We start from the raw sequence: 18,885 nt of genomic DNA, 5'->3' as shown, positions 1-18,885 counted from the left end.
CTGCATAGAATGGAACATACAAGAAGAGGATATAGGCATACAGAGAAGATGCCATAGCAGCTCTAAGAGGCTAATTCAGTAAGATGACTTGTTATCAGCAGGAAAAAAACTTTTGTAGTGATAATCAAGAGGGTCAATTACAGACAGTTGACAAGAGGTGTAGTCATAAGGATAGTGATAAGGAAATAGATTCGAGTAGTGCAATGACTCAGCCATTCCCAGTCTCTGTTCAAGCCAGAGTTAATGGGATCTAATTTGCAAATCAATTCAAGCTCAGCAGTTTCTCACTGGAGTCTGTTTTTGAAGTCTTTCTGTTGCAAAATTGCCACCTTAAGGTCTGTTACTGAGTGGCCAGAGAGGCTGAAGTGTTCTACTGGTTTTTGAATGTTATGATTCCTGATGTTAGATTTGTGTCTGTTTATTCTTTTGCATAGAGTCTGTCCGGTTTGGCCAATGTACATGGCAGAGGGGCATTGTTGGCACATGATGGCATATATCACGTTGGTAGATGTGCAGGTGTACGAGCCCCTGATGGTGTGGCTGATGTGATTAGGTCCAGTGATGGTGTCACTTGAATAGATACGTGGACAGAGCTGGCATCGGGCTTTGTTGCAAGGATAGGTTCCTGGGTTGGTGTTTATGTTGTGTAGTGTGTGGTTGCTGGTGAGTATTTGCTTCAGGTTGGGAGGCTGTCTGTAAGCGAGGGCTGGCCTGTCTCCCAAGATCTGTGAGAGTGAGGGATCGTCTTTCAGGATAGGTTGTAAATCTTTGATGATGCGCTGGAGAGGTTTTAGTTGGGGGCTGAAGGTGGCGGCTAGTGTCGTTCTGTTATTTTCTTTGTTGGGCCTGTCCTGTAGTAGGTGGCTTCTGGGTACTCTTCTGGCTCTGTCAATCCGTTTTTTCACTTCAGCAGGTGGCTACTGTAGTTTTAAGAACTCTTGATAGAGAACTGGTAGGTGTTTGTCTCTGTCTGAGGGGTTGGAACAAATGCGGTTGTATCTTAGAGCTTGGCTGCAGACAATGGATCGACTTGTGTGTCTGTAAAATGGGGACAATAATGCTCACAAGGACGTTCTGAGGCCAAGTTAATGAATATGGTGAGACCCCCAAGTAGTCCATAGTAGAGGGCGGGAGAAGATCAAGACCGAGCCACATGGAGCTTTCCCAGAGTATGTCTGTAGGGACCTGCTCCCACAATGCCCTGTTCTAAGTGTTTTTCCTTATTCTTAATATCAGTTCCCAGCCAGAGGCCCAGCACGGACTCTGCAGGCATCACATTTTAGGGTAATTATTCTTCCCACTTCCCAGGTGGTTAAAATCACTTGGCCTTTGGCTTCTTCACATCACTCAAGGAGTGTTGTAAACAAGTGACCAATCTCACGAGCAGCCGCCCGTTTCAACTAGAAGATGTCATTGTAGCGTGATGCAGTGAACTGTCTAATGGCAGATGAATAACGAGCAGGGGCTGGAGGGATGGGGAGAGTAAATCAGGGCTACAGAACGCCCTTCATTCGCAAAACAGAGCTTCCCTACAGCGTCCCAGCTGCGCTGTGAAAACGCCGTCCCGCCAGACCGCAGAGAACAGCAGTGTGCCGGGCATTAGTAACAAACAGGGTTGCCCATAAAATATGAAAACCTCATGTGATATTTAAAATGCTAATGAGCTTACATGTATCGCGCACCTGTCACCCAGAGGGGAGCCAAAGTCAGGACAAACTTACCAAGCAGAAACATGTATGCAGATCACTTCATCCACCACTGAAATGCAGCCACCTCTGGAAAGGAACAAAGCAGCTGCTTGACAGCGCACAGCAAATGTTATACAACATTTTGAGACAAGGCTAACGTAACCCTTTAAAGCTGCAGGGGGAATCTAGGTGAGCAGAGTACCCCGTCTGGCCAGGACACCTGGGTTTACATTCCAGTCCTTGTGAGAGGTGCCACAAGTGGTCAGGGCTTCGTTTCTTAAGCTCAGCAAAAGGTTGCTTCCAGCGGCACAGCTGCTCCGGCATTCAGCCAGGGAAGAGTGCCACCTGCTGATTCACTGATACCATTTCCTGCAGCACAGGATCCTTTCCACCAGATAGAGACGGTGACTGGCTAGTAACATACCAACGTTTCCTGGAGCAGCCTGTGTTTTGTGGCAGTCTCCCATCCCAGCTCCAGCACCCGTGCCCCTGTTTAGCTTAGATCTGACTAGGTTATGGCACCTAGGGACAGAGCTGCATAGAAAATGCATGGCCTTCAAACATGTAAAACTGCAAGCAAAGGGAGTGTGCAGCTTCTGTGACGTTATGAGTGTGATATAATATCTCATTGAAAGGTGACAGGGCCAGAAAGAGTTAATTAACTCATAGACTGACCTGACCCATGGGTGAGGTTAGGAAAATATGTAAATGAACAGAGCTTTGAAATGCAAGTCTGCATTGTTAGAGGTAGAAGGGGAGATGTTTGCTCAGGTCTTGTGATGTCAGCAAACAAGTCTTGTCTATTGCTATAGTTTGAATTCAAAGATCAAAAAAGGAATATTAACATTTATGATGATACTTAAGTGAAATAGTATTATTGTCTGTGTGTCTCTTTGAAGGTTGTGCTAACCTGTATCTGAACTGTTTAATGGGTAAATTACTCTGTGCTAATTGCCAGGATATTTGGGAGAAGGAGTTGAGCCTATTGTTTTCTCAGGCCGAAAGGCTGCTGGAAATGTATAAGAAGCCTGGGACACAATCCTTCTTCATCTCAGATCTGCTTTGGGTTTCAAGAGGGGGAAACCTTAAGCCATAAGGATTGAGATCCCCGGTCACTGACTGGAGCCACCCTGAATATGGACATTGGACTAGAACCTATGGACTATTTCTAAAAGGACTTTTGGCAACTACAAGCTCAGCTCTACTGTGTATCTGAACCTCAAGAATTGAATTCAAGTCTGTCTGTAGATTAATCTTTTAACCAACACTCTCTCTCTTTTCTTTGTTAATAAATTTTAGCTTAGTTAATAAGAATTGGCTATAGCGTGTATTTTGGGTAAGATCTAAGTTATAATTGGACCTGGGTATGTGGCTGATCCTTTGGGATTGGAAGAACCTTTTCTTTTATATGATGAAGTAAGATTCTCAGGAATCATGATCATATCTGACAGGTGTGTCTGGACGGAGGCCTGAGGCTGGGCACTTTAAGGGAACTGCATGGTTGGGACTTCTAAGTGACCAGTGAGGTGCTGTAGAAGCTGTTTTGTGCTGGTTGGTAAATCTAAGTATTGGAACAACCACCAGCGTTTGGGGTTTGTCTGCCCTGTTTGGTTTGCAGTTCACCCTAATTGAGTGACCTCAGCTGGCTCCCACGGGCAGCACCGTCACAGCTTCACTATAACCGTACCTCTGATACACGGGGGCCCACGTCATTCTGCCTGCCTTGTAACACCTTCCCCCCATGCAGCATGCAGTTTCTCTGCCTGTACATGTAGCTGCTAGGAACAGGCTCAGAGAATGCTTCTACTTTAGCGTCCATCTAGTGCAGGGGTCGGCGACCTTTCGGCAGTGCTGTGCCGAGTCTTCATGTATACACTCTAATTTAAGGCTCCGCGTGCCGGTAATACATGTTAACGTTTTTAGAAGGTCTCTCTATAAGTCTATAATATATAACCAAACTACGGTTATATGTAACGTAAACACGGTTTTCAAAATGTTTCAGAAGCTTTATTTAAAATTCAGTGAAAATGCAGATCTTATCGGTGTGGTGTGATCCTTGCCCTTGCTTTTCCTTGCTGAGTTTTCCAATGTCTGGCGCGTACTTGGATACTTTAAGCTGCACACAGGCTTCTGAGTGATCAGTTGCTACCCGGCTGGAACCCCCGGTCGGCAGCTGAGGGGAGTGGAGCTGGCGGCTGGTAGGGCTGAGCAGGGCTGGAGGCCTGGACCCTGTCTGGCAGGGGGCCTGCGCTGGAACTCCAACCGGAAGCAAGGGGAGTGGGGCTGCGGCGGGGACCCCGGCTGGCAAGGGGCCAGCAGCCAGAACCCCAGAGCGGGGGCGGGCTGAGCGGGTCAGCTCTGGGGTTTCGGTGGTGGGCTGAGTGTCTCCGCCCGCCCCCGCTCTGGGGTTTCAGCCGCCGGCTCCTGCCAGCCGGGGTCTCAGCCCACTGCCAGCCTGGGGTTCCTTCACTCAGGCCAGCAGCGGGTGCTGAGTGGGGCCGGCGGCGGGAACCCCAGAGCGGCAGCAGGCTGAGCGGCTCAGCCCGTGCCACGTGCCATCAAAAATCAGCTCGCGCGCCGTAGGTTGCCGACCCCTGCTCTCGTGTATTACTACCAAGTTTTCCATGGCAGGGGCAGTGGATTGTCTTACCCAAGTGCCTAATGGAGAGTGGGGTGCAGAGCAGGGATGGGCTGATACACCAGTGGGGGCAGCCACTGAATGGAGTGGCAGAGATTGGATCGACATCCAAGTGGTGGGGTTACCGTTTGTTCACAAAGTGCCCAGCTTGGGGAGGGGGTGGCTTGCTGGATCCCCGCCTGCTTTTGAATTCTCATGCTGCAGCAGTTGCTCTTGGCAGGAACGCCTGGCTTTCAAATAACTCCTTGCCATAGATCTCAGTGTGCTTTGCAGGTAGCCTTGCTTTATGGACAGGGTCATCTGGGCCAGTGGTTTTCAAACTTTTTTTCTGGCGACCCAGTTGAAGAAAATTGTGGATGCCCGCGACCCAATGGAGCTGGGATTGAGGGGTTTGGGGTGTGGGAGGGGCTCAGGGCTGGCGCAGAGGGTTGGGGTGCGAGGATGAGGGCTGCAGGGTGGGGCCAGGAATGAGGGGTTCACGGTGTGGGAGGAGGCTCAGGGCTCGGGCAGGAGGTTGGGGTGCGGGAGGGGGTCAGGGCTCTGGGCTGGGGGTGCAGGCTCTGGGGTGGGGCCAGGGGTGCAGGAAAGGCTTTGGGGTGCAGGAAGGGGCTCTGGGTTTGGGGAGGCTCAGGGCTGGGGCAGGGGATTGGGGCATGCGCTTACCTCGGGCGGCTCCCGATAAGTGGCGCAGCAGGGCTAATGCAGGCTTCCTGCCTGTCCTGGCACCGCGGACCCCGCTGCACCCCAGAAGCGGCCAGCAGCAGGTCTGGCTCCTAGGCCAAGGCACACAAGCAGCTCCGTGGGGCTCTCGCCCGCAGGCTCTGCCCCCCAGTTCCTATTGGCCGGGTATCGAACAGGCGGGGACTAGCCTTTATTAGCCGGGCAGCACCGCCAATGGGACTTTTACCGGCGCAGTCAGCAGTGCTGACCAGAGCCGCCGCGATCCAGTGCCTTCCATTCCGGTCATGACCCACCATTTGAAAACCACTGATGTAGGCCAGTCGGTCTCAACCAGGGGAACATACGTGTTCCCTTGGAGGTATGTAGAGATCTTCCAGGGGTACGTCAACTCAGCTAGAGATTTACCCAGTTTCACAACAGGCTACAGAAAAAGCACTAGCGAAATCAGTACAAACTCAGATGTCATACAGACAATGACTTGTTTATACTGCTCTCTGTATGCTACACTGACATGTAAGTACAATATTTATATTCCAATTCGTTTATTTTATGATGATATGGTAAAAATAAGAAAGTCGGCCATTTCTTAGTACTAGTGTGCAGTGACACTTTTGTATTTTTATGTCTGGTTTTGTAAGCAAGTCGTTTTTAAGTGAGGTGAAATTTGGGGTACGCAAGACAAATCAGACTCCTGAAAGGGGGCCAGTGGTCTGGAGAGCCACTGATCTAGGCACAGAGAGAGGAAGTGACTTGCCCAAGTTCACACAGCAAGTCAGTGGCAGAGTCTTGGCTTCATGAGTCCCTGTCTAGTGCCTTCTACTCTACTCCACACCTGTCTGTACCTAGCAAGGCAGTTGGGTCCTCATATCTCTGTGCCTTTGTCACCTTGCCATTGGGCTACTGGAATGGGATCCATATGGGGCCACACTTTCCAGCAATCTGGAAATCACAGCTATTGCCAAGAGCATGTGACATATGAGCTTTGGGACCTGCACTGGCTGCCAGCTGGTATGTGGGGGAGTCAAGGGGTTGAGGGTGAACTAGCATTGCCTGAACGGTTTGGGGCCTACCTACCGGAGCTGATGCCCACCTTGGTTCAGTAGATCCAGTGACCTTCAGAACAGGCTGGAGGATCCCCATTTGCCCGGGGGGGCGGGGTGAGTGGGCCATGAAAGGAGGAGGTTTTGGTGGAGGCCAGGCCGATGGGGGAGGGGGACACTGTCCAGGAGGCCTGTGTTTCAGATCTAGCGGGTCTGTTCAGTATCTTGGTAACGTGTGCGTGTGTCCAGTGCGTGTAACACACCGATGGCGTGCGGCAGGTGCAAATGGAAAAATCCAAATAAATAAATAAAATGAAATAATTGAAAGTCTGCCCTTGCCAATTCTCACTGCTCCCTCCAGTTCCCCAGGATGTGAAAAAACAAGATTAGGGTCTATCCAACCTGAACTTTCCCTTGGCAATTTCAAGCCTTGATAAGAGGCGCATCTGAGGCAGGAAATTGTGTTCCCTGAAAATCCCAGAATGCCGATGCTGAGAGCTGGGCCTCCTGGGTCTGGCCCATAGCACAGCCCCCACTCTTCAGTTCAGTCTGGATTTGATTTATTCTATGCCCTTCTGAATTACCCCATTTACAAACAGCATCCATGAAAACCAACCCAGGCAGGAACCTGAAGTGCATCTGTGAGCTATTAGCAATGGACTGGAGAATGACGGGGCTCATAAAAACGGGTCACAGAGGGCTCTGTGTCATGGGCCTATAGCAATAGGGTGCAGAGCATTTCTTCTCCATGTCATGGGGTCAAATCCCGTCCAGGTGAGAGTGACCAGAAGCTGCCATCTGACATCTGTTGGGTGGAATGAGTTTGGTGGGTCTCATCCAGAGCTCAGTGGCAGGAGTCCACATCACAGAAGCCACCATCTCTGTTAGCACCATTAGCTCCCTTGTGGGCAGTGTCAACAGAAAGGTCAATGAATAGGCCACAGAGGCTGAGCTGTTCTTCTGCCCTTGGTGGTGGTCCATCCAGCACACGGGTGAAGCATACGGGTGTGGTGTGTGTATGGAAGGTCTGTCAGGACTCAGCCCATGCTCTCCCTGCTCAGTCCCCAGAGCTGCTAACGTGGCACCTTTTCCCAGTCCTTTAAATTCCCCTGCAAACATTGATGTGATTGCAGATGTTTGTAGCATTCATTTTGCAGGCCGAGGGCAAGCTCCATCCCACGTGATCGGAGGCACGCTCGGAGCACGAGGATGTTAGCGCACAGAGTGGAGAGAGGTTGTGAGCCAGCTGCAGATGTCTGACTAACCTTTCTGCTGAGTGAGCTCCCCTGGGCTGCATTACAATAATCTAACCTTCACGTGACCAATGCCTAGCTGTTGGGTGATAAGATCAGCCAGTGGGAGACAGGGATATATCCTGGCTGCAGGGATATAACCTGGATCCTCTTCTTGCCACAGCTGGCATCTGAACTCCAGTGGGTGAGAAAGACCTTGAAATAGGCCAAGAGCAAGGATGTCGAAAGCGGGCAGCTCCATGGTTTCCAACGGGCATTTTCTAGTCATCCAGTCCACGGAAAGATCTCAAAGGACAAGAATAGACAGCTGGCCTCTGTGCGTAGCTAGGTCCTGGCCAGCTTTACAAGGCCTGTCTCAGCATGCTGGCCAGGCCTGAAACTCAGCTGGCATTTATGAAAGGAATCAAATAATGTGCTCGAGTAATTGCAGCATGGCCAGGCTCTACCTAGAATAGATGGGCTGGGGCTGGCACTAGGACATTGGGATACGAAACGATTTCATGGCGGAAGCATCACCAGAGCAATTTGCAGGTGCTAATGGCCACACTAACCTTCCTCGAAGAGGCCCCTTCATTTCCACAAACACCAGCACCATCCATGGCTATCCAGTCGTGTAAAATCAGTCCCGAGGGCCACCAGGCCAAGGTGCCTCTAGCGAGACGCAAAGCAGTCATTGCCTTCCAGCGCCCCGCAAGGGAGGATGGTTTTGGGGTTAGACACAGGACTTGGGAAGTCCTGAACGTCTCTCTCAGCTGTTAGAGTAATGCAATGGGAACTCCAACTCGCCATCAGTGGATCGCACTGCCCTGCCTCCCGGGAGGCTTGTGCATGCTGTGAAGAGCTCCGAGGGGAAGTGCTATGGAAGAGCAAAGCATTGATTGCAGCTCGGGCAGCCTGTGCGTTGTCATAACATCTTCGCGGGACGTCCAGTCCTTTCCCGTTCATTTGTTTCTCCCGTGAGAAGTGACCCTGTATGGTGTGACGTCTTCATTCTGCCATCAGAGGTGATGCAGGCTTGTAAGCGTGTCCATCACTAGAGCAGACAGACCCCAGTTGCAAACGGATAAGGCTTCGCTGAGGGCCTGGTCTCTTGTCAGTCCCTGGTCAGCTGGCTTGTGTGCTCAGTGTCCGTGCCTCTTTGTAGCACCGTTAACTAAGTGGATGGGTCCCGCTCCTGCAGTCCCTTAGCACTGACCCTGCACAGCTTTTCCCAGGCTGTCCATGTCTCACTGAAATCAGTGTCAACCCAGCTCATTCAGGGGTAGTCGAGACTTGGAGGAGTTAACACATTGGGGAGTTGGCTGCCTTGCTTCCGTCTCTCCCCCCTATAACTGGGTAACAGCTGCTGCGACTAGAATGACTGGCCACGGACACATGGAGGGCAACGAATACAGCTTGGGAGTCATGTGCCAGGCTGTTCCTCCGGGACAGCTTGTAGGACTTCAGAAAATCAATACATTGTGGTTGGCAAACTGAGCGGTGGTTGTTGGAGACCCAGAAAGAGCGGAAGTGTGAACCCTTGTTTATGAGGCTCTCTGAGGGATCCTTCTCAGCAGGACACTCCAGTTTTCATAAAGACATCCAGCCAGCTCCGCTGCACATGAGGCCTTCGCAGTTAGAATGAAATTTGTCATGATTCCGGCCATCAAGGGCTGATTTATGTTAAATATCCTGTTGACCTTTGAAATCAAACACAGAACTGATTCAAGGAACAGCCGCCCTGGCTGGGAACAAAGCGCAGCAGCTGGAAACAAAATGGGTGGCTTTGAACTCGGAATAAACGGCCTGCCAGGGCTTGTCCTTTTGCCTTCAGTTCTGTAGAACGGCTCCAGCGGAGTCAGAGTCCCGCCTGCACAATGATACGCTCAGGAAAGTCCCCTACGGCTGGGAGGACTTTGGCTCTCGGGTTCGATCATGAAACTTGGGGGGAGGTTGAGTCTGGATCCCGTGCTTGGGGGGATCCAGATTGGGGGGTTACTCCAAGCCCATCTCTAGTGGAGTTTTGATTCACATCCTCTCCCACCCCCCAAAAATAGCCGCTGTGCTGAGCAGAGTGGTTGCAGGTTTTCTTTTCACACTATACCAGCAAACTTGTGCTCTCTGCTGCTGGCCTTGTTCCCCAGGAAGCCTTTCAGGGCATTGCTTTGTTCTGCTGTCGACGGGATTCCTGTGACATCGGCAATGCCGGCGTAGCGCTGGGTGTGCGGCTTTGAGGGCGGCTCTAATGATTTTGCCCCGCAGCCAGTTGGACAACTGCTCGCTGAATGTCAGTGTGTTTCCCCTTCCATCGGCGCAGCACCGTGGCTCGGGCCTGCCATCTCTTCCTGCCTCTCCCAGCCACTCACGTCTTCTTGGGGCTTATGGGGACTTTGGCGCCTCCTGCCAATATTGAGCTCTCTCTTGTCTGCTCTCGGAACGTCTGAGTCACGTACAGTAAGAGGTTGGCCCAGGTGAACGGGTTTGTGGAGCTCACGCAGCGTCCGAATCCCGGCGCTCTTAACCCAAACCGTCAGTTATCTGTAGGTCAGGAATGTCCCACTCAGCTCCGACCGCGGAGCAGGAAGCCGCTGCCCTCATGAAGGGCCCCGTCCTGCACCCGCTGAGTCTGCTGACTCCAGCAGGACTTGGTACATCAGCGGGATCAGGCCCAGTCCGTCTGGCGCCCGTCACCAGAACATCGGGGCAGCTCCTGGTCCTCAGCCCCCTGAGAGGGGGAGAAGTGCTGTTACCCCCGCTGTGCACATGGGGAGCTGAGGCCCAGGGATTTAGGCTCCCATTGAACTCAACGGGGTTACTCCTAGATTGGGTGACCATCTGTCCCACGGTGGCTGGAACAGTCCCGTTTTCAAGCCCTGTCCTGGTCGTCCTGACTGGTTTTCCATTTGACCCATTTGTTCTTCAGTAGGGAAGAGCAAACAAACAAACGCCCAGTTTACCACAAGAGCTGGGGGCGCAGAGGAACGTTGCCGGGGGGGGCGATGTGAGGTGCCAAGCAGGGGGGTTCAGGGCTCAGCCCCAGCCGGTGCCAATCTCGGGGGGGTCAGCCCCAGCCGCGGGCGGTGGAGTTTGGGGGGTCCAGCCCCAGCCATGGGCATCAGGGGACTCGGCGGGGTCAGCCCCAGCCGTGGGAGGCAGAGCGCAGCTCAGGCGAGCCCCAGCCATGGGAGGCAGGGGACTCGGGGGGGTCAGCCCCAGCTGCGGGAGGCAGGGGACTCGGGGGGGTCAGCCCCAGCTGCGGGAGGCAGGGGACTCGGGGGGGTCAGCCCCAGCCGCGGGAGGCAGGGGACTCGGCAGGCTCAGCCCCAGCCGCGGGAGGCAGAGGGCAGCTCAGGCGAGCCCCAGCCATCCCATGTTTTCTTTAGGAAATGTGGCCCCCCTGCTCCTAAGGTAAGTGACTCCTCAGCAGTCGGGAGGCCGTAGTCAGATCGCAGCAATGCGGCGGCCTGAGCCTGCAGCCCCTTCACACCCCCAGAGCCTCCGAGCGAGAGATTGGGGGTGATTCAGCCCGGGCCTCTTGCCCCGCCCGGCCCCCCTGGGTCACTGTTTGTCGTTCTGTTTGAGGCTGGTGCTTCGAAGCGTCGCTGTGGTGTGCAGCACACGCCTGGCTCCGCACAGTCCCGCCTGGCTCGAGAGGTCAGGAGTCTGTAGGCTTCGGTTCTTTGACTCCCAGCTTCCCGGCAGCTCCCCAGGGCTGGAAGCAGATCTCTGCTGGCTGTTTGCCCTCTCGCTCTCGCTCTCTTCCTGGCTACCAGCAGCGCTGGCTGCGGCTTTCGTCATGGCAGAGTCACAGGATGGCAAAGTCAAAAGGTCAAAGTCTGTGGAACCAGCCAGACTGGAAACCTCAACCAGTGGTAGGTCATGTGCTGTGCCCGCAGTAATCCCCTGAGTTTCCAACCTAACCGTAAGCAGGGTTTCCAGCACAGGATTTATAATGCACCTCTCTAACCACAACCCAGCTCTTTAAATGAGATCGGTCTAAACCAAGCCCCCAGATCCAGACACCCCGTACTCTGGGAACAGCTGAACCTGGAGCTGAACCTCTGCAGCTTGGACCCACCTGTTAGAATTTAAACCGGGCTGGGAGGGGGAATTCGATAACCCCACTGGGGTATTAAGGCTCTCCCTGAAAACCCAGGGGCTGTGCGCCCTCCTTCCCACAGCGTGTCACTGAGCTCCAGCTCCCTGGTGTTATCTGTGCAGTGCCGAGGGTGTGCTAATCTCATATCCACCTGTGCAACTGCCCATCACAAGCAGGCACCCCATTCACTCACCCACTTGTCCCTCATCTTCTGGTGCTCGCTGGTTTGTTATTGTAGGGGTGCTCTTAGGGGTTGTGCTCACGGGTTTGTTATTGTAGGGGTGCTCCTAAGCGATTGGCTGTGGGGCATGGGTCACTGGCTAGAGGATTCTCTGCACCTTGAGGTCTTTAAACCACGATTTGAGGACTTCAGTAACTCAGACATAGGTTAGGGGTTTGTTCCAGGAGTGGGTGGGTGAGATTCTGTGGCCTGCGTTGTGCAGGAGGTCGGACTAGATGATCATAATGGTCCCTTCTGACCTTAAAGTCTATGAGTGTAGAATCTGAGTGCTGGGCAGCTGCCATGGCTTGTGCTGAAGCATTAATTTTGGAGAGAAACACAAAAAATGAATCACAGGGACTAGAACAAAGATGTGTCAAGCCCGGGGCCTGTGGATCTTGTTGGCGTCCCCTCAAGACAGTGACGCAGAGCACCAGGAAATACAAAGCTCAGGCTGATCTCACTCAGCTTCTGGGGGACTTGCCCTGCGTGGCTGGCATCCATCCAGGAGGTGTCAGCTAGTGTCTTGCCATCAAAGAGCCTTCCCATTCCATGGACTCATTGCTCTCCACACGAAGCAGAGGATGGAGCATTCTCCTAACCAGAGCACAGGGGAGAAGGCTCCTTTTGGCCAGCTGAGGGCTGCCTGGTTAACTACCCAGGGCCCCGATGGCTACCCATAGGGTCAGACTCTCCCACCTTCACTCATGGTGAGGAGCAGCATGCTGCACCAGTGGTGCCATTTATTTCAGTGGGGTTACTCCTAGAGCGAGACGCTACTCGCTGGGAGGGACAGAGCGGATGTAGCCCATAGTCAGCACAAAATGGCTCACCTTCGCTGTGGCCTGTGCCGGCTGCAGGACCCAACATGCAGTGCTTCACCTTGAGCCAGGCAACCTGCCGCTTGGCTCTGGTTGGAGTGGTGCATGCTGGGAGCTGTAGTCTCCATGTGCTGCGCCTCTCTGTTTAAAATTAAATGAGCCAGGGGTCTTGTTGCTAAGCATTGTGAGCTGCTCCTTATCTTACCATCCCTCTGCTTTTCTCCGGTGAATGTTTCTGTTCCTGATGTTAACTCCGTGTTTGCTTTTAATCTCCCAAGTAACGGAACTATAGTGCTTTGCCTCTGGGAGGGAAGATGCCAGAGGAGTCGTTGATCTTGCTCTTTCATGAAGACAAATGGCTGCAGTTACCGGTTCTCAGTACATGAGAGAATGTGCAGCATAATGCTCAAGCCATCTGGAGAAACCTGGCACAGGGAGAGGGGGAAATCACACGCTGCTGAGCTTGACAGAAACATATCGCTAGCCGAGAAAGAGCTTAGCCAACTGCTCTCGAGCAGGGCTGGGGAGGGACGGTGCACGTGAGCTCCAAGTACCCCCTGGAAACCAAACCGAAAGGGTCATTGACACCTCATGGGAACTGTCCAACAACAGCTGGACTTTGTGTAACATCTTCTGCGTTCCTGGTGTCCCAGTGCCCTTTGCAGAGCTAAGAAATAACCCTTTGCATCTCTCTAACCCCTTCCCGCTGAGTGTTTCAAAGCCTCTACGGACAATGAATTGAGGCCCCCAGCCCAACCTCTGGAGGAAGTTCACTATCATTAGCGCCATTTGACACATGGGGAAACTGAGGCACAGAGCGGGGCTGTGACTTGACCCAGGTCACACACCACATGGGCAGCAGAACTGGAAGTGGAAGCCAGGTCCCTTGACTCCCAGTCCTGTGCTTTAGCCGTTCGATCGTGTCTCCTCTCCAGCTGCACAAGAAACATAAAGATTATGACTGACATTCACCCATGCAGTGGGCCCCACCTATGTCCCGTCGGGGCTTAGTTGGTGCCTAGTGTGATCACTGTAATGGCAAAGGCTGAGCGGCATTAAAAGGGTCAGGCGGCTCCTTTCTGCATTTCTCTTCCTCCTCCTAGGATCAGTAGCCCAGAAAGCTGGTCATTGTACGAAGTCTGTGCTGCTCGTTCTGTCTGCCCATTCCTAAAGCCCTCTTCACCTGGCCACCCAGACTGGAGGCTCCTTGGGGCAGGGACCATCTGTTCGTTCTGGTTGTGCAGTGCCTGGCACAGTGGGGCCCATGGCAAGGGTTCCTCGGAGCTACCACCATGCAAGTAATATTAATAGTCCCCTTCACCCGCCGGACACTCTGGTACGTCAGGACAGGGGATAAGCAGCAAGAGCAGGTGAAATCCTGAGCAAGAAAGATCCCGTTTTCCTGCTAACACCCTTCAGGGAAAGAAAGGGAGGGAGGGAGGAAGATCAGTGGCGAGTAGCTTCCTGTGGTGCAGGCCGAGTCATCACAGCAGGGAATGGTTTCCCAGGTCCTGCGGGAAGTGTCAGGAGGTGTTTGAAAGCAGGGCCTGGGTGCCTTTTGCAGGGCTATGTGCACTCTGCTCCCCTTGTGCAATCCCCTTCTGAACCGAATCTGTTCTTTCCAACGCCGCCCGTGGCCTGCCAAGGTGGCTGACTAGACCAGGGCTGCCGGCATGAGGGAGGCGTTTCCTTCTAGGATGCTGAGATGTTCTTAGCAGGTCAGCAGTCAGGTAGGCCGTGCGCTCCCACCAAGCTGTCACTCTGTGACAAGACTACCAGGGATGTTAAAAGCGGAGACGTGAGGCTCTGAGGGAGAGATTGGGGGGCTTTTGCTGGCGGTAACCAGCACTGCTGGAACCCTTGGGCAGAGATTCGCTGTGGTGCCCTTGGGATGATAGCGCAGTGTGTATGTCAACCAGAAGGCGCCTGGATGCTGTGGGGATGGGCCCATTAAAATGCTATCGCTGGATTGGCCAGAATGCTGGGTGCGTCTGTCAGTGCATAGATACCAGAGATTGCCAAATACCAAGGGTGGCTGGACAGATGGACGGATGGATTGCAGAACCAGACAGCTGCACAAAGGACAGATGAGCGGGGAGCTGAGATGCCGAGCTGAGATGCAGAGGGCTCGGGAAGGGAGAGACTGTCACCCAAAGGAAGCTGCTGAGTGTGCTGGCCGGGGAATCAGCATTCTCTTGGGAAGAGAGGTCGGGTAGGACCCCTTGGCCCATCTGGTCTGTGCCGTTGCCCGCTGCTGCCTGGCTGGTGCAGTGCAGTCCGGAGGCGGACGGTGGGGAATGCTGGCATCTTGCACATTGGGCATTGAATCTGCTCCTGGGGGTGACTGCGGGGAGATGCTGAGTGTCTGCAGCAAGTCCCAGGGCTCCAACAGGTGAGGCAGGTTCTCCTGTTTCCTAGCTCAGGTAGGGAAGAGTTCACATGGGCCGTGACCCCCGAAGACACTTCCCTCCCGGGAGCTGCGGCAGGGAAGAGAGACCTGCTGAGCTGGAGCCCCGTGCAGATCTCCCAGCCTAAGCAGCTGCTGTGGGTAGGAGCACCTGGCCTAACTGCCCCATGGGAGGAGACCCGCCTACAGCACTGGGGGCGGGTGGCCTCTCCCGTCTCTTCTGGCGTCAGAGAGCAGGGAACTGCACCCCTGCTGCCTCCTCTCCAGTCGCGATCCTGAGGAACAGACGTTATAGTTCCATAGGGAGCTGGGGGGACCCCAACTCACAGTCTGCTCAGGCCACTAGACCACACTACCTCCCACAATGGGTGGGCAGGAGAAACACCAACCGCATGGTTAGAGAAGGCCCTGCAGCCGGCTGGGACCCATCTCCCACCCCCACAGATTGCTCACAGAGAATCCAGCCTTAGAGCTTTTCAGAGTGACCTGTATGGAGCCAGCAGAGCACAGGAGGTGGGAGCCCATTGACGTGAGTTCTCCCCACTCCTGGCCTCCTCTGCTGCTTCTGTAGCCTCCCAGGGCACGCGGCTGTAGAGCGAACGGCAGCCGGATGACAGGCGCGGGCTCCCGGGGCTCACAGGCCACGGCCACGGCCGGCTCCAGGCACCAGCTAAGGAAGCAGGTGCTTGGGGCGGCCAATACAAAGGGGCGGCACGTCCGGGTCTTTGGCAGGAATTCGGCAGCGGGTCCCTCAGTCCCTCTCTTCCTCTTTGAGCTGAAGGACCCACCGCCGAATGGAGCAGCGTGATTGAGCTGCCACTGATCGGCCTTTTTTTTTTTTGCCTCTTGGAGTGGCAGAAAACCTGGAGCCGACCCTGCCCACGGCTATACAGTGAGCGGCAGACACACAACAGGCACAGGTTCCCGGGGCTCCCAGGGCGCGGCTGTACAGCGAGCGGCAGACACACGACAGGTGCAGGTTCCCGGGGCTCCCAGGGTGCGGCTGTACAGCGAGCGGCAGACACACGACAGGCGCAGGTTCCCGGGGCTCCCAGGGCGCGGCTGTACAGCGAGCGGCAGACACACGACAGGCACAGGTTCCCGGGCCTCCCAGGGTGCGGCTGTACAGCGAGCGGCAGACACACGACAGGCGCAGGTTCCCGGGGCTCCCAGGGCGCGGCTGTACAGCGAGCGGCAGACACACGACAGGCGCAGGTTCCTGGGGCTCCCAGGGTGCGGCTGTACAGCGAGCAGCAGACACACGACAGGCGCAGGTTCCCGGGGCTCCCAGGACGCGGCTGTACAGCGAGTGGCAGACACACGACAGGCGCAGGTTCCTGGGGCTCCCAGGCGCGGCTGTACAGCGAGCGGCAGACACATGACAGGCGCAGGTTCCCGGGGCTCCCAGGGTGCGGCTGTACAGTGCATGGCAGCCGGACGACAGGCACAGTGACCTGCAAAGTGCACTGCAGGGGAACAGGAAATGCCCCCGGGGGCCTGGCCTGCGGTTTCGTTCCAGGGTTGGCAATGCCACTGCACTGACAGAGAAACTGCCACTGGATCCCCCAGCTTGGTCCCCTCCTAAATGGCCATAGGGAGGGGAAACGGAAGACAAAGGGAACGTAGAGCCCCAAACCAGCCCTTTGCCCAGGGCGGCTTGGCCGGTGGCTGAAACCTGCGCCTGGAAGTCTGGAGAGCCCGGCCTCCATTCCCAGCTCTGCTGCTGCCCCTGGACATTCACTGCACTGCTCTGTGCCTGGGGGTCCCGAGACAGAGAGTAATGGATCCTCTCTCTCTCTCTCTCTCTCTCTCTCAAACTGTGTGTGAGCCTTAATTGTTTAATGTTTGTGAAGCACCCAGAGACCCTCCATGCACCTGGTCATACAGAGAGAGTCATTGCCAGAACCAGGAGGAGGCCCCTCGCTCCCAGTCCTGTGTTCCGACCACTCCCCTCCACCGAAAGCGCATAAATAGTTTTTCAGAGACATTATTAAGGGCACAAGAGGAAACAATCCCACTGGGTAGGAAAGATAGGAAGTCTGGCAAGAGACATCCTGGCTTAGCCAGGAGATCTTCAATGATCAAAAATCGAAAAAGAGTTTGTGTCATTGTATGAAAAGGTTTCAGTGATGCGGTCCTCGGGCCAATGTCCTAGTCCTCATGTGGCCCTCGGGGTGATTTGAGTCTGAGACCCCTGTTCTAAACCCAGTTGGACACTCCATAAATCTCTGAGTCGGCTTAGTGTTTATAGGCCAAAGCGATCACGCTTGGGTGATTAACGTGAGGCCTCTCCCTCTGTGCTTAGGTAGCTGACCAAGAGGGGCCTAGTGTTCAGAGGTTTGCACTGAACTTCAGTGGAAGTTCTGGGTGCTCAAAACGTTTGAAAATCAGGCACTAGGTCTCCAAAGTCAGGTACCCCAAATTAGAGTCTAAGTCTGAAAGTGTGGCCCTTAACCGCTCTGTGCCTCGGTTTCCCCAGCTGTGGGATTAGTGATCCTTCCCCTCCTCTGTAAAGCGCTGTGGGGTGTATGGAGAGAATGCTATAGCAGCGCCAAGGGCTGTTATTGCCGCTGTTCCTGTACTTCTTTTAGGAGAACACAGAGCCACACCTCTAGTTACTGTGGCACCAGGCTTTCCATTCCCAGGGGCCGTGCACAACGGACTGAAGACTTTTCCCTGGCTGACTACAACAGGCCTTGGACGCTGTCCGGGAGCAATTTTTATTATTTATTTGTTTGTTTGTTTATTGTCAAATTTGAGCCAAAATGGTTCTGCCATTTTCAAGACTAAGGGGGGGGGGAAAACATTCTTGCTCCAAAGATGTGACTTTTTTGAACGTGGGGGTGGGAAATGGCAGGAACGTGGAATTTAGCAGGTCTCTCCGGCCGGGCCGGGCGTGGGGGCACAGCGTAAATTGGTTGTGACTTGCTAAAGTTCTTCGCCTTTTAAAAACATTCCGTGTGCCTGGCCCTGGGCTTTGTGACGTGATCTCTTAGCAGTTGATCAGGGGTCTGTTTGGGTGCAGTTTAGGAGTGTTTGTGAGCCGCGCTGTGTTCCTTTGTGATTGGTGTACGGGCGGAGGGAAGGAGACAAATGGTCAGTGACAGTGAGTAGTGACCTCCTGGGGCTTACTGTCCGAGGCGAGTCCGGTGTGAGTAACGACCATGCACGTGTCCCTGGGCCTTCATGTTTGTCTTGGTTCCATCTCTTGCAGGGCCTGAAGAAGCCGAATATTGAGGAGATCCGGCATGCAAAGAACGCAGTGTTCAGCCCCTCCATGTTTGGGAGCTCCCTGCAGGAGATCATGAACATGCAGAAGGAGAGGTACCCGGATCGGCAGCTCCCTTGGGTGCAAACCAGACTGTCTGAGGAAGTGCTGGCGCTTAATGGAGACCAGACCGAGGGCATCTTCAGGTAACGCTGCCTTGTGACTCGGACCCTTCGTGCACAGTTCAGCTCTCAGGGAGCTGCACACCAGGCATTCGCTTCCAGTGGAGAAGATGCAGCTGGCTGCTTCTTTAATAGGGCAGGGTGGTCCATGAGGGCCCAGCAGGGGTCTTAGAAGGGAGTGTTGCATGCTGGGACATGTAGTCTTTCGTAGCAGCCCCTCTGCTAAAGATGAGGATGGCCTCAGGTTGCACTGTGGAGCACTGTGGCTTGTGCTGTGGCCACTTCTGCCTCGCAGTGTCCCTTTGTGGAGTAGGCAGTGAGAACAGTCTCTAAGGGGCGACGTCACACTTCCAAAGCCAGATGACGGCATTGGGCCTGGCTGTCCCTGAGCAGACTAGAGAAGCAATGACCGAGGCAGGACTGTTGCTAGCTGCTCATCTCCCCTCCCAGTCTGGCCCAGGCCGCAGCCTCAGAGAAGAAACCTTTGCAATGGATGGCATGGTCTGAGCCCAGCGTACTTCCTCTCTCTCTCGTTTCCTTGTTTTATATTGCCCATCACCACGGTGTCTAGGCTTCCATCCAGGAACTCTGCCGTTCACCAGTTGTCATTGTTTTGACCAAGATTTAGCTGTGATATATGAAACATCCTGTGTGCAAGGCCACTGTTCC

At 54.2% G+C, this 18,885-nt stretch overlaps 1 protein-coding gene across 8 annotated transcripts in view; it reads left to right on the top strand.

Moving 5' to 3' along the window:
* The window catches only part of ARHGAP39 (Rho GTPase activating protein 39), a 377,904-nt gene that overhangs the window by 334,351 nt on the left and 24,668 nt on the right, over nt 1–18,885 (top strand). For all 8 annotated transcript variants that reach the window (XM_045004343.1, XM_045004344.1, XM_045004342.1 and 5 more), the window contains one exon: nt 18,041–18,240. In XM_045004343.1, coding sequence (XP_044860278.1) covers nt 18,041–18,240 — 200 coding nt within the window. The remainder of the gene's footprint in view (nt 1–18,040; nt 18,241–18,885) is intronic.

Source organism: Mauremys mutica, chromosome 2 (assembly GCF_020497125.1).
Source record: "Mauremys mutica isolate MM-2020 ecotype Southern chromosome 2, ASM2049712v1, whole genome shotgun sequence".
In the NCBI taxonomy this organism is placed as follows: domain Eukaryota; kingdom Metazoa; phylum Chordata; order Testudines; family Geoemydidae; genus Mauremys; species Mauremys mutica.
The sequence above is the reverse complement of the archived record's forward strand: the minus strand, read 5'-3'. Positions and strand labels throughout refer to the sequence as shown.